This window comes from Lissotriton vulgaris, chromosome 10 (assembly GCF_964263255.1).
Source record: "Lissotriton vulgaris chromosome 10, aLisVul1.2, whole genome shotgun sequence".
Lineage (NCBI taxonomy): Eukaryota > Metazoa > Chordata > Amphibia > Caudata > Salamandridae > Lissotriton > Lissotriton vulgaris.
The window spans coordinates 1,071,644,367-1,071,659,801 of NC_141698.1; the positions used below are offsets into that span (position 1 = coordinate 1,071,644,367).

At 43.9% G+C, this 15,435-nt stretch overlaps 1 protein-coding gene across 1 annotated transcript in view; it reads left to right on the forward strand.

The window, feature by feature from the left end:
- NGLY1 (N-glycanase 1) overlaps positions 1-15,435 on the forward strand; it is a 421,608-nt gene that overhangs the window by 100,420 nt on the left and 305,753 nt on the right. The window contains exon 3 of the mRNA XM_086942132.1: positions 1,561-1,797. Within this exon, the coding sequence (XP_086798258.1) occupies positions 1,561-1,797 (237 nt within the window). The remainder of the gene's footprint in view (positions 1-1,560; positions 1,798-15,435) is intronic.

Consider the following 15,435-nt stretch of genomic DNA (forward strand, 5'->3'; position numbering starts at 1 on the left):
CCTAGCGGATAAACGCATTCCCTACACGCTCCGGGGAGAAAGCTTTCCTCATTACTCCCGGTTTCAGGAAATCACGTGCGGGAGGTAAATCCTCTGATCTGGCCCCCATGATGTGGAATCATCTACCTCTTAAACTTCGGAGATGTGGTGACCTCTCTATCTTTAGGAAACGACTGAAAACTGAACTTTTTGCCAGTTAAGTCCTTGCCGCCCTGAGCGCGGAGATAACCCTGCGGGGGTGATTAGGGCACTCTATAAAGTGCAACTGAAATGAAATGGTGGCCTGCTTAGAAGAGCTGGAAGCTTTCCACGCTTGCAGGGATCCTAGATATAGAAACCAAACCGGGTGAAGGAGCCTTTTCATATCTGGAACTCTCCTCCAGGGCAGTGTCTCACTCTTTACTCTGGGAATAGAAGAAATGCCATCTCTTACTGTTATATTTAGAAACACTGCTTTTAATGCTTGGCCTCACTTTTTGCCAAAAAATAATAACAATACATACAAATGTATATACAAAGGAGGGGGGGGCTTCCATCAGCCCTCTTCACTGTTGGCCTGTTTAAGGGTCATTCTCATTTTGTGTCCGCCCACCTCAGCCTACAGCACGAGATGAGTCCGGCCACTTCTGCCGTTGTCTCTCCTCATAGTGAGTGACGATGTTTGCTATTGTGCATGTGGACATCTGCCTAGAAAATAGTCCTCTAAAGTGCCAGGGGTGGTATGCCATTCTCTGCTTTCATGTATGCTTTCATGTCATGTTTTTTTACTTGCTTTTTTTTTTAGATGTAACGTTTTCTCAATCAGTTTTATTGTTTTTGCACACATATATGCACACTAATCTCGGATGGCAGCGTTTTTACTGTTACACTTGTCTTTTGCATATGTTTAGTAAAAAAAAAAGAATTAAAGAAAAATTGCAAGCTTCTAAGGCGACATCTATTGGCTTTGCTATTTATTTTTTCACCTTAAATCCAAATTCTGTTCTAAGACCACAGCTGCAGTTAGCTGTTGGCGATATTTGATCAGGACATCCTAATGCTCCAGGTATCTACATGCTGTAGGCGGCAGGTACAAGATATTCGAGCCAATGTGCCTTACATCTGTGTTTGAGGGAGAAAGGGAATTGCTCACTCTCTTCATGCCCCCTACAAGAGCCTAACAACAAGTGCTAGTAGGCTCTTCATGTATATTGTAAAAAAAAAAGAAAAAAACTATATTCGCACACAATACCGCCTCATACTCAACACACTAAATTTTAGTAAAAACAAAAAAACTGACCTTTATTGAATTTATCAGACATATCAATTGATTGGGAACTCAAGGTCCACTTGGTTTCTTTGCGAATGTGCATCCTTTCCTCTGGTTGTCGGTCATGGACATTTGCACGTTCTTTGACAATATATGCTTTGATAGACTGATTCAGTAACAGAGTGACTTGGTTCCAATTTAAGATGGATAGTCCTATATGATACATACCCCATGTCTCTGTTTTTTACGAATAAATAGGAAGTCCATCCAGCATTACTTATTTTATCATTTTTTTAATCATTTTTTTCCAGGGAGAAACCCATCTCGTTTTCCCCAAAAAGGCCTCCGTCGATAAGCTCCGCAAAATCCGAAACTACATTGCTGCTGAAAGGGAGAGGCAATTGTGTCAAGTAAATCCTACCCCAGCAACTTCAACTCCGCCACTCCCTGCCACCTGTGCACAGCCCACTGCATCACAACCCACACCACCGGTCAAGCCCGAGGTCACCAGGTCACTTCCATCGACAACTGATCCAACAGCCTATTTGGTAAAGTATTAGTGTCTGTTTCTTTGAAGAAAAGGCATTGTTACAATGTGTTTTCAAACTTTGCTCCTATCAGGGAACTCCGCCAGGTCCTTATTGAGATACTCGTGACTTTGGTTAGATTAAAGTCACTGGTGGTCTCTAATACATTTACAATGGCGCCTACTTCCTATTCTTCAAGGTCTTACTAGCTGCCAGCCTTCCTATTGCTTGAGAGTTTGCTCTGCGCTGGTGGATGTACATAGTTCCGCAGAGAGATGGAGAAGACATATTGTCCCTTTGAATTTGTTTTTAATGTATTTATTTTGCATGGATCGCATCCATAGGCTGAACAGTGGAATGTTTTGAATCCCAGCAATTATATGGCAAGAGGAAAATGCCAGTATAGAGCGTAGAATTTCATAGTTTCACCATGCAGTGGTAGTCTGCATACACAGGTTTTCCTAATGCAAGGGTTTCTGTAGAGTGCTAATAAGTTGTTTCATCAGTGGGCGATTAAAACCATGCACGTGAGAGCTTCATTTGACAGTCCTTTCAGCCTTTCATTCTGGCTGTCTTGGGGTGAATTTCTTCCCAACAAGCCTTCTTGGAAGCCTTCTAAATTAAAGCCTTGTAGCTATTTTTTACTTAGGCTGAATTTAAAATGCTGATAAAACGTTTGAAGAATGTATGGAACTGATGTGTATTGTGGGCTTTCGTAAACTTCACCAAAATGGTTTGGTTTCAAACATGTCCTTGAGCTGACAAATTTTTTTCCTCAGCTGTTTGATCAACTGCCTGGCACTTAGATGATAAAGAATTAGTTCTTAAAAATCATAGTTTCTTACAAATTACAGGTGCTGGACTCCGCATTTTGATGAACTTCGTTGTGTGGCACAGAATTGGCACACAAGCAATGCCAGTGATACGTCTCCTAACTTGTTATATTTACTAAATTCCTCATCCGAAATTTCACAGATTTCTTTATACAGCACTCATCTGCCATCCGTCTAATAAAGTATATTGTCCAGATATTGAACGCAATACATAAATGAGTGCTTTTTTTCCATGCATTTCCGACTTTTTAACTGTTATCAAAATCTTGGCAATCAGATAATTAGATGGGGGATCCTGAATACATTTGTACTACTTATTAAATCCACCCTGTTACCAGGTACACATCCTCTCCTCCCAAACTGCCACTGAAAATGAGTTTTCGGTTTGGATTTTCTTACTCCCCTGTTCTGACCAAACACTATTTTCTTCCTAGATGCAAAGCTTGTTTACACCCTCCAAGCTTTAGTGAACTGTATAAAAATGTAAATAAACAAGGGTGTCCGTGGATTTTCCTATGACATTGCCCTCACCATAATTTTGACCGACGTTATGTCCCTGGCGCAAGTGCTGTGCTGACACTTAAGCCCACGTATCATCCCCACCTGAGAACCCTAAATGCACACCATTGCTACTGGAGCGCCTTGCTTGCTTAAATAGGTTGCAAGAGAGATGGTAATACCCTGACTGTTTTCCCAGTATTTAATTGCGAATACAGTGGTATTTCATGTATTGGAGGACACAATGTAGAAGCCTGTTCCCTCGGCAGTTAGAGATGTAGAGGAACCTATGCCATGCTGAGTGAGGTCTGTGCTTCTCCATTGGTCAGTGTGGTACTGTGCTACTGATGCTTGACGCAGAAGAGAATTAAACCAGTCAGAAGACACTGAATGTAGGACCGCATACAGTGGAGGGGATTCCTAGTCTAGGAAATCCTAGAAGAGGACAGGTGATTGGTCATGGGTTATCTTTGGGAGAATGTCTCGCTTTTGAGATTAATCATAAATGAATAATCTCCAAGTGGTTAATGTTTTGGCCGTATAAAATAGGTTTTACAGTAATCTCTCATTTTTAACGTCAAAACTACACTTATTCACAGATTATTATGTTTCGTTTATGAGGGAAATCATTCTGTTCCCCTAATTTTTAGCTTAACCATCCTTCTTGCTTTTCACCTACTGACAGTCCTCACATTATTCAGAGCCTTCACCATAATCCTCTGTTACTGTCACTGTTCCTTTATTGGTCCTTCCCTCAACCTTATTCCTGTACTCTCACCCGTCTTCTCTACTGCTTAGCCTTTAATTTGTCCTGTTTTAACTCCAAACATAAACCTTATTCCCATTATTCCTCTTAGAGTTTTGTATCCAGAGATTTTTAGTTAGCAAAGCGTAGCCTATAAACGTGTAATATGAGCTGTAAAAAACTACAGAGTGCTGGGCGAATGGTAAGAGTTTAGCCATCACTTGGGAGATTACTTCAGAAGCACTTAGAAGCAAAGTGAAGTAAAGTCCCTCTCCCCCAAGAAACTAGGCAATGTATTTGTTTGCAAGCTTCTTGGAATCTCCTGTAAACCAGCAACATATCTTAATTGTTGGACAGATTTAGTGATTGATTTGAGACTTAGAAATGAAAACTTTTGTGAGAACACATAAACCAAACTTTCAATGACTGCTGTTTCAATTGGTGTTTACAAGAAAATGATTTCAAGCCTTCGGGCCACATGGCTAGCAGGATTGTCTAAGTCTGCTAACTAGCCAGGATTTTACTGGCATTGTTCGTATTTTTATGGTTCGGCAAATCACATTTTTTTTAATGAAAATCAGCAAAAGACAGTATTTTTTTCCCATCTGAAATCTCAACTTAAAACTCAATCTGATGTCCCCACAAGTCCCAAGAAGCATTTCAGTTTTCAATGTGTTGTATTAAAAAGTCCTCCTTACTTAATAAGAAATATGTGAACCATGCACTACGTGGGTCTAGAAATTGTACTTCACCACTTGCATGGCACAGCCTGCCTCTGTGTCATTGTGCTGCTTAAAGAATTGTCATTAGATTTAGGACATACCATCCAGTTTTTCGCTATTCAGCGCCACAATAAAATTTAAAATACTAGTTACTGTTTTGAACGAAAACACAAATACTTGATGAAGCTCACAGGGAAGGGTTTAGTCATATATCGAACAATTGCTCGCGCCACTGGATGGTGCTGGGGATAGAAACAGCTGCCCAACAGATCCAGATACTGACCAGCGAAATTAAGTTACTACGTGCAGAGATCGCCGCAGATGCTAATTTGGAAGGAGCAAAAGAAACACTAAACAATCTGGAAGCCACTTTAAAAGATTTTGACCTCACCACTCAGAATCGCAAATTAGAGAAACTTGCCAGGGACATAAGATTGTACGACAAAAAGAAAACCTACCCCTACCTGCAAGACGACTACTATAAACAGGATCAACAAGGTAGATTCACGAACCGAGGGCGAGGAACTTTCCGCGGGAGACGGAACTATACAACCTTCTCGGACTCCTCATACAGTTCCGAAGGGGAACAAGAATTCGCTGGCCCGAATCGTCAATACAACTACCCTGACTACAGTTATCAATCACCACAGTACCAACCTTTTTTAGGCCAGCGACCCGCACCATGGCGCCCCCCGAGAGGCAGAGGCAACTTTTCCAACAGAGGTCAACCTCGGGGGCAGAATCAGAGCAACACCAACTGGGACTCCGGACGTGGTCAAACATCCAAACAGGTTCATTTCCAGCAGGAACAGCACGGGGAGAGAACAACCCGGAACAAAACTTACCGCTGGTAATACAGACATCTACCATGAATCCTTTGGTGAACATTTCCAACTACGTCTTGAACGAATCTGAAACACGTGCATTAAGCAAGGGACTGTCATATGTCCCAACCAATAAACCCGACTCTTTTACAGTTCGTACTGAACTGTTTAAATTTTTTCGGAAAGTGAGACTGAAATATTTTTTCAGAAATGCTGGGCCTTACAAAAATCCATCCTGTACTGGCCTCAGACCTCCCTCCACGTTTGTTCCACCATCATGCACCATGACCAACAAAATTTTGGCGTATGAAGCAGTAGTATGGAGGGATGTGAATGCTACTCTAATGAATCAGACCTACACCAGATATAATACAAGTAAGATTGAAAAGGATTCTCTACAGTCACTGGCTAACAACTCGGAAGTGGTGATTAAACCGGCGGATAAAGGTGGTGCTATCGTGATTCAGGATACCCGAAAATACGAGTCTGAGATTCAACGACAATTGATGGATGGCATTAGCTACCAGAAACTTCGATCGGATCCCTCACAAGCAATAGCACGTGAAATCCTGGAGATCACTCAGCTCGGATTGGAACTCGGATTCCTATCGAAACATGAATTTGATTACCTCAACCAGCCAAACCCACGACTAGCCACGATATACACTCTTCCTAAAATACATAAGGACATGACCAATCCCCCTGGACGCCCGATTGTATCGGGTTGTGGCTCTATTCTAGAACCATTGGGAAGGTATATTGACTTCTTCTTAAAACCATTGGCGGAGGCGACCCAGACGTACCTTAGAGATACTCCCCAAACCATCAACCTAATTGAAGGGTTACCCTTTGATCCGACTCAGCAGTTACTAGTTACTTGTGACGTGGTATCTCTGTATACTTCCATCCCCCAAGAGGAAGCATTAACAGTCATCATGAGGTACCTTGAATCTAGACCTGCACCCAAGCAGGTGCCTTCTGAATTCATCATTTCCTTACTTCGGATCGCAATGACTAAGAACTTTTTCACCTTTAAAAATGAATTCTTTCTTCAAATACAGGGTGTGGCAATGGGGGCTCCATTTGCCCCGGATGTAGCCATTTTGTATATGGCAGCTTTCGAAGTAAACAACATACTGGATGCCCATAATCCTTTCAACAACCATCTCAATATCTGGGTTCGTTATATAGACGATATTTTAATACTTTGGAATGGCGATTTGACCACCCTGAATGAGTTTTATGTATGGCTAAATCAGCAGTCACCTTATCTTAAATTTACCATACAATCCAATAATCAAAATATTGACTTTCTGGACATCACCATATATCACCATCAGGGCCAACTGCAAACCACTTTATACAGGAAACCGGCGGAGAGAAACTCTCTACTTCAATATAGTAGTCACCACCCACGTGCCCTCCGAGACAACCTCCCATTTGGTCAATTTTTACGGGTCCGAAGAAACTGTTCCTCCAAAGAACATTACTTCCAACAGTCGGAGGAACTAGTAGAACGTTTGATAACCCGTGGCTACCCAAAACGGCTGGTAACTAGAGCCAAGAAACGTGCGTGGTTCTACCCTCGAGATGAACTTTTAAAGACCAAAGACCCAATGGAGAACCAGCAGGATAGAATTGTCTGTGTGACGACCTTTTCTACCAAGAGCAACGCAATCAAGAAGATTGTAAATCACCATTGGCAACTGGTTGCTGACGACATACAACATCCCGACACCCCATTACACGCTTTCAAAAAATCTAGAAGTGTTAAAGACTATGTAGTACGCTCGCTTCTTCCCTCCAAGACAGATCCTACCATCAGATCTCTGTGGAATCTCCAGCCTACGATTGGTCATTTCAAATGCGGCCAATGCAAAGCCTGTGATAACTGCATACAAACCAAAGAATTCATACACAATCAAAAGAAAATCCAACTGAAATCCCTCAGCAATTGTAATACTTCGACAGTGATTTATGCCATTGTATGCCCTTGCAAACTCATCTATATTGGGCAAACTCAACAGAAAATCAAACAGAGAGTCTTGCAACATATGAGCCGCATCAGATGCGAGGTACCCGGTGCTCCTTTAGTAGACCATTTCAGATCAGCACAACATCCACCTGACAGTCTTAAATGGCTAGTAATTGAGAAAATCAACCTTGGCCCCAGGGGTGGCAACATATCTAACATACTTAACATAAGGGAACTGAAATGGATGTTCTTCTTTGACTCTATAAATACTGGTCTCAATGAACATGATAGCTCCTTTTCGCAACTTGCCACCTTAGCGTAAGATATGTTACTGATTTCTATATGAAAATACAGTATTACTCAATTATAACTGTCCAATGTGTGTTATTACTACTACCCAACTGTAACTGCCTATACCGTCATGTGACAGGTACGCAGAACATGAATATGGGCTATCTGCTGCCTACTGGCTGATATTATCTTTTTTGAGACCGACACGATGTTTACTCCTCTAGCGATTAACACTGCTTTACCATCATGGGACAGGTACGCAGTTATGGGTTAAGAATGATGATACCATCCTAAATTAGGGTTTTTATGTGAACTGGTACCCACATTAATCCAATACTGTGTTGCCCACATTATAATGCATCCCAAACCTATGAAGTACGCTACAGTGCCAGATTATGAAGTATGGCTGTTTTTTTGACACTAATATCTGTTGAAATGTGTACAATACTGCTTTACCATCATGGCATAGGTACGCAGTGAGTGGCTAATAATGTTGAGACTAATTGAATACATATTGTAAGTATGTGTATGGTCACCACACTAATTACTGAGTGATTCACCAATACTATATTGCATTTCCAATCCTGAAAATGATTCCATAATTACCCCCCTTTTAGGCTTTCATTGCGCATAATGTCGATCTTTTCAGGTGGCTTACTTATTATCGTATGTAACATTCAACTACGGAACCCGATTACGCTACTATGGTAACGGGCTTTCCCCGTAGTCTTTCTTCCCTGCCCATCCCATGTGACTAGGTCACCATAACAACCTGACTATCAGGAAGTTCTCTCAACGCGAGGAACCGGAGTCAGACGCCGAGCGTGAAGCCGACCGGTAAGCTCACAAACCTTCTGGTTGCTCGCATCACTTAGTTCGATTCTCCCGCGCTATCCTTTAATATTTTGACAATCGATTGCGGTACTTTATATCTTTTAGACACCGCTATTGGATCTACTCAGCAATTGTGCCTTTACCCATGACAAGCGGATTGACATGCCATTTGGTAAGCTCCGCTGCAATTTTAACTCATGATTTACCCCCCCTTTTTCGAAATTTCAAATATCGAGTGTCCAATCCTAAGTGGTATTTCTCCTGTTGATAGATGGTTCGAGTGGTTCTTCATCCAGCAATTTTTGACCTGCAAAGGAACTTGAACTCTTACCTTTTACTTTAGTAAGTCTACTGGTTTTTTCCTTAATTGTTCTTGGCATAATCAAATACACAATTAATTTTAATAAGCCTATGTTTGATTTGTCCTAGGCCTTTGAAATAATAGAAATAATATTAAGGACCTTTCTTTGGATCAATTCCTTCACCTTACTGGACATACTCAGGTATATCTGCATACCCTACCCATACAGTCGTATCTGGATAATTTTCCAATTTACAAATTAACTAAATAAATCCCCCTTTAAATATTAGGTTGGCTGCCCCTATGTACTGCCCGTCCTGAAGAAGACCCGAGTGCAAGGAGTGTGACTTATCCTGCTTTCCAGGGTCGAAACGTCGACACCCACCCCTACCCCCCAACAGCCCCAATCAACCCACCAATTTCGCATTAAATGGACATTGGGGCATGTGCTATGTTGTAATTACAATGATGATTTATGGTCTAGTTTGTTTATTACTGAACATTTGATTTTCCGGTTTTATCATCTGATCAATATCTCGCTTTTATTGTCACTTATCCTTCCCTTCACTTTACCTCCACAACATCACTTTCCTTCCCCCCCCCCCAACCCTCAGGGGCACCAATACATTGATAATTGTATACGCTTTGTTGAATATACAGTCACGCAACTTCCCTATAATGTGATTAAAACATTGTAGTGGTAATGATTCTCTGTTTACTAGTTTTTCTATTATATGTGTAATTGTATGTTCTTGCTCACTGGGACCCCCTACTCTCAACGGAAGCTCACATAAGAGCAATACATTTTCATGCAAATGTATAGCAGGCTGCATAAATATCCTAAATTTGAATTTGCAATGTCAGCAGACCAACCCTTCAAAATGTTAGCCGGTAAAGCATACAGTGATTAATGCACTTCATTTTAACCGTATTTTGTACATTTTCTGTTATCCAAAAAGCTCAAGACAGGTCATATGGTTTAAACTGAAATTCAAGAAGGCCTCTAATGAGCAGGTGCCTGACCCTTCTTGTGGGAAGAATGTGAGATTTTCTTGGGAAGGGGATACAGTGGGTTAGGATAGCAAGCTGAATTTGCAGGGACATAGCATTGCCAACAATCCTTTCAGTGGGGGTTCACTATTCTTGAATGTTTATTCCCCATAAAGTCTACTTCACTCATACACTGAAAACAAAAATGTGTCGGCCAGTCGTGTTCCACAGCTCAACCTTGTAGGAAGCTAGCTTTGTATATGGTATAACACTAGGTGGTTGTACGATGCACAAAGTCCAGAGATTCCCCAGAAATGTACAGGGCTCAATGCAAACCCAAAGTTCTCCATTTGTGGTAGTGTGGGTGAGCAGTCTTAGGCCTAACACGGAGGAGTGTAGGACATTTCTTCTCCACACAATGACCAAGAAATGATGCATCACTCATAAAGGAGATCCACGCCAATTTGATAAAAATAAGCTTTGCTCCAGATTCATTTCAAGATCGCGCAGGCACCAGAGTCCTTTGTGTTGGCTTTCTTGCAGACATAGCCTCTGTCCTCAGGAGTTCTGGTCTTCAAAGGTTGGCATTCTTCCGTGGGATTGTGGAGGTCGCTAACTACAGGACAGGTGTTGTTTTTTCACAGGATCTTCGAGGGCTGCAGACAGGCTGGTAGGACTGAGGCCAAGTGAGTGGGTCTTCTCTGCACGGCGCATTCTTTGTCGTTCCTCTTAGGTCCACAGGAACTAGTTTCAGGGTCTGGGGAGCCACCTAATTACTCAATGTATGAGGTGCTTTAAGGGAGTGCAGGTAGGCCACCTTACCTGGTGTTTCTACACCTTCAATTATGCCACCCTTCTGTGGGAGGGGTCCTAGTCCTAGCCCTGATTGTAGGAGTCCCCACCCCCCTCCCCCCCCCTCATCTTCAAGATGATGTCGACGGAAGATGTGCTTCACCTCACCACCTGCACCTTAGAGGTGGAGTTGGTAGGTGTGAGCACACCTTCAGTTCTTCATAGTTTTTTCCGGCCAAAGTGGGGGGGGGGTCCAAATCTAGGACAGCCAACTGCTGCTAGCAGTAGAGGCTGGGGGTCACATTACAAAGGCGGCATGCCTTTGAAGCTTTGCTCTCAAGCACTGTACCCATCCTGGGGGAAGAGGTGTGACACCTCCACCCATGATGTGCTTTGTTTCTGGTCCTATAGAGCTGGGGCTCTCGACTCAGAAGTCCAGAAACGTGTCTGGTGGTGACTTGCTGCCTAAAGCCAGTCTGTGACTGCACCAGGGTTGGTAGATTTTAGGAGGCACCTCTGAGGTGCCCTCTGATTACATATTTTAATAAATTCCCCCACTGACATCCGTGTGGGTTTGAGAGGAGTAGTTTGGTACCAAACACTCCTGGGTTCAGAGAAGTCATCATGGTGCGGAGAACCCGAGTTGTCGAGTTTCCAGCCCATGTACTCTCAATGGCTTCCCTCGCACTTACAATATCTAAAAATAGACTTAAATATTGTAGGGGCAAATCTGCTCATGCAGATATACCCACACCTGTGATATACTACACTCTGCCTTAGGGTTGTAAGACCTGCTAGAAGGGTGACTTACCATACCTTGGGTAGTGCTAGTTGGCATGGAACATAAGTAGTGTGCCATGTCGACTTTGTTTTGTCTGCACCAGGCCATGCATGCTGAATTGACAGTCTGCATGGCCTAGGCGAGGGGTCCCAGTCACAATGTCCACAGTTACCATTTACTCCGGACTTAGAGGGCCCGAAGGGCCTGTTGTACAACAGTTTTAAGTCAGAAGAAATGGCACATGGGACCTGGTTGGCAGGGTCTCTATGCACTACAATCTAAACCACATCATTTTCCAGGCAGAAAAAGGGGGGGTGCTAACCATGTCAAAAGAGGCACTTTCTCATAATCCTTTATTAGAGAACTGAGGAGGAAACAGAGTAGCGTAAGGGTTGTCTCCCACATACATTTGCAAAACTGATCTTGTGAAGGAAGGTAGGAAAGATATTGTGCACTCACACTCAAAGACCACCTTGCTTTCGGCCGAGCTTCAGTTGCGTATCGGATGGGGCAGGGAAATGGTGCAGCTGGATCAAGAAGCCTAGGTATAAAATAGTAATGGTGTGGTAATGTTCCTGTATACTTACTGTGAGAAAGTGCCTCTATATATACTGGACCAAAGTAAGGTACAGTGTGTGTATAGAATCCACGATCCCCAGAGGTATAACAGAAGTTAAAGTCAGGTCTGACCTTACTCTCTAAAGTGGTATCTTGATCGAGGAGTAAGGCAGGACCAGAGGGCAGTGTAAAGCATTTGTTGTACACACTCGGTCAGCAAAAGGTTTTACACACTCAAGAACTGAACTCTAGGCCAATTGTTTTTATATCAAAAGATATAGTTTTATTTTTAGAAGCAACAGGTATAAAAATATACTTTTCTCAATATGAGTACTCTCAGCTCAATACTTTGCAAAGAGGCAATAAACTTTGTAAACACAATAGGTACAATGGTTGCAGTAGGCAACACAATTCTAAACACAATTTAACATTGAGCTCAATGGATTTTTCTGCATAAATGCCGCTGATTACTTTATAGATTACTTTTGTAATTCCAGGACTGGATCCTAGATTCAGTCCTGGGGGTCTAAGCTGAAAACAGTTTAGTAAAAACGTTTTAGTTATTGCAATGATTTTTAAAGAATATGAAGGTATTTTAAAAGTTGACACTTAGAAACTTTTCAGTGAAAAACTAACAATGTTTATCCAATGGAAGGAAATTCACATCATAGGTAAAGTAGGTTCACAGTACTTTTGTAATCCAGTACTGGACTCCTAGGTTCAGCACTGGGGTCTCTACCTAGGACAGGTAAGTAATTACGTTTTAGTAAATGGTACGATTTTTAAGGAATATTTGTAATTTTCAAAAGTAGACACTTTGAAGAAATTTAACAGAAAAACAGTCAATGGTTTCCTAAGGAAGAAATTTAGATTACTAGTAAACATGGTTATGATTACTTTTGCAGTTCAGTACTTGGCTAAAAGGTACAGTGCTAGCTTATCTGCTGCTCACAGGTGAGTACTTTGGAATTCGTTATTCGGCTGATTTTAGATGAATATTTTAAAGTTTCAAAACTTCACACTTAAAAGATTTTTCGAGTTAAACCAGTCAATGTTTTCCTGTGGCAGGAAAGTTAGTCATCGGTTTTCAGGTGAGTACTGGACTGGGGAAGTTAAGGTTCTGGGCATAGACTCAGGGGTCCCCCAGGGTCAGGTATGTGCAGTTGGTACACCCGCAGCGGCACAGGGGCGGCCGGGTGCAGAGGTAGTTAGGCCCAATGTTGTCCAATGAGAGGCAGGGGGCCTTCGGTTGGTGGCTGGCTAGCATGCCACGCGGCTGTGGGAGCTGGGCTCCTGGTCACTTGCTCAGAGCAAATGGGGAAGTAGGATACGGTACAGGTTGCAGGGGCACTCGGGCGGCTGGGTGCAGGGTGCTTTTGAGCCAGGCGCTCAATGTTATTCAATGACAATCTTGGAAAGGGAACAAAGGCTGCAGGCTCTGGGACGGAGGACCTTCTGGAGCGACCAACACTTTGAGGGGTAAGTTGGGATCTTGGAGGATAGGTAGGCACCCAGGAGTTGGGCACAGGGGGCCGTGGGGCGCCGGGTGCAGGGGTGTCTTTTGAGGTCGGGAAATCTTACCCCCTGCTGGTCGCGGTCGGATGGGTCCTTTGTTCTGGGGCTGCAGGCGTTGTCGGGGTAGTTGAGGAGGGTCTTTGGGCACTGGATTCCAAGTCAGAATTTCCGGGGGGACGTCCTCGGGGTCTTGATTCACTCCAGCACAGGCTAGGCTTGGCCGGGTGCAGAGTGTGCAGGGTTCGCGGTTCCGGGCTGATGCCAGGGCTTGTTACTTGCTTTGAGCAGTACCACTGCTTGTGGGAGACGCAGGTAGTCCGTCACAAGGCAGTCCGGTCCTCTGGGGTTTTTGAGGTTGCTGACCACTGGAGAAAACGGGGTTTAGCAGGAGCAGGTTCGAGGGTCGACAGGCCGGTAGGGCTGGGGCCAAATCAGTTGGCGTCTTCCTCTTTTTAGCAGCTGCACGGCAGGTCGTCTTGTTTCTTGTTCTTCTTTCTTGTTTCGGAATCTGGATCTGTGGAAATAGGTTCAGGGTGCCCCTAAGTACTAATTTTAGGGGTTTTACAGGTAGTGCAAGGGCAGGGACCAATTGGGTCCCTGTGCTGAGGTGGGTACACCCCTAGACTGCTTCTCTTCTGTGGGAGGGGGGCAGGAGCCTAGCTGTGATTGGGCAGGGCTCCCCATCTTAAAGATGGCTGGAGCCCGGGGTCGTGCATCACCTCGCCTCTCCCACCTGAGGGGTGGAGTTGGCACAGGCTTGCACACACCCCTGTCTGACGTAGGGTTTTCCGACAGAGTGGGGGTCAGAACTGGTGGGGGCCAGTTGCTGAGTACAGCAAGTGGTCTGGAGAAGCTCACAAAGGCGGAATGCCTTTGAAGCTTCCCCTGCCCATCCTGGAGAAGGAGGATTGGCACCTCGTCCCAGGATGTGCATTGTTGCAGGCCCAGGAGAGCGGGAGCTCTCCACCCAGGGGTCCAGAAACATGTCTGCTGTGTGGCAGCCTCTCAGACAAGACTTGGATTGTAGGTTAGGTTTCAGGGGGCATCTCTAAGATGCACTCTGTAGTGCATTTTACATTAAATCCCACACTGGCATCAGTGTGGGTTTAATGTGCTGAGAAGTTTGATATCATACTTGTCAGCCTTCAGTGTAGCCAATATAGTGCTGTGGAGTTCGTAATAACAACCTCCCAGCACCATATACTCTTAATGTCATCACTGCACTTACAGTGCCCAGGAATGGCCCTGGGTACTGTAGGGGCACAGGGCTCATGCACCTGTTCCCACACTACTGGCATAGGGTGCACAGCTAGAGGGGTGGCTCATGTATGCCAGGGCAGTGGGTTTGTGGGCATGGGACACAGGGATGTGTTCCATGTCGACTTTGTTTAGTTCTGCACATGGACACTCAGCCTGTAAAGGCAGTGTGTGTGTGTGTCAGGGTACAGGGCCCCTAAGGGTGGCACAATAAGTGTTGCAGCCCTTGGGGGTCTTCTCTGGTCACAAAGCCCTGGGTACCATTTACTAGGGGCTGACATGTGGCCAGAGATGCCAATTTGGTTTAGGCTTTAGTACAGTTTTTAGGGAAGGAACACAGGCCCTGGGTACCTGGTTGGCAGGGACCCAGGGCACACCAAGGAAAAGTGCATCCGGTATCTGCCAAGAAGTGTTTTTTGGGGGGGGGGGGGGGGTGGTTACTGCAACAGGAACTCATTTTCTCACACTTACCCACATAGGATCACAAAACAAAGATCACACCCTTCTAACCACACACCCTACATGGCATAGGTAAGCGCTTCATTGCCCCCTCATAAAGGTATAGTAATCTCTTCGTAAATTCTGCAATACAATACACCAGAACATCCTTCTCTCCCTTCCCAACACCATCTCACCTACAATTGGCAAGATTCAAATGTAGTACTTTTGGTGCTAAGCTTGTTGATGTAGGAAACAGGGTGATTGTTGCAATATGCCTGGTTAATGGCACAACTTTGACTGCA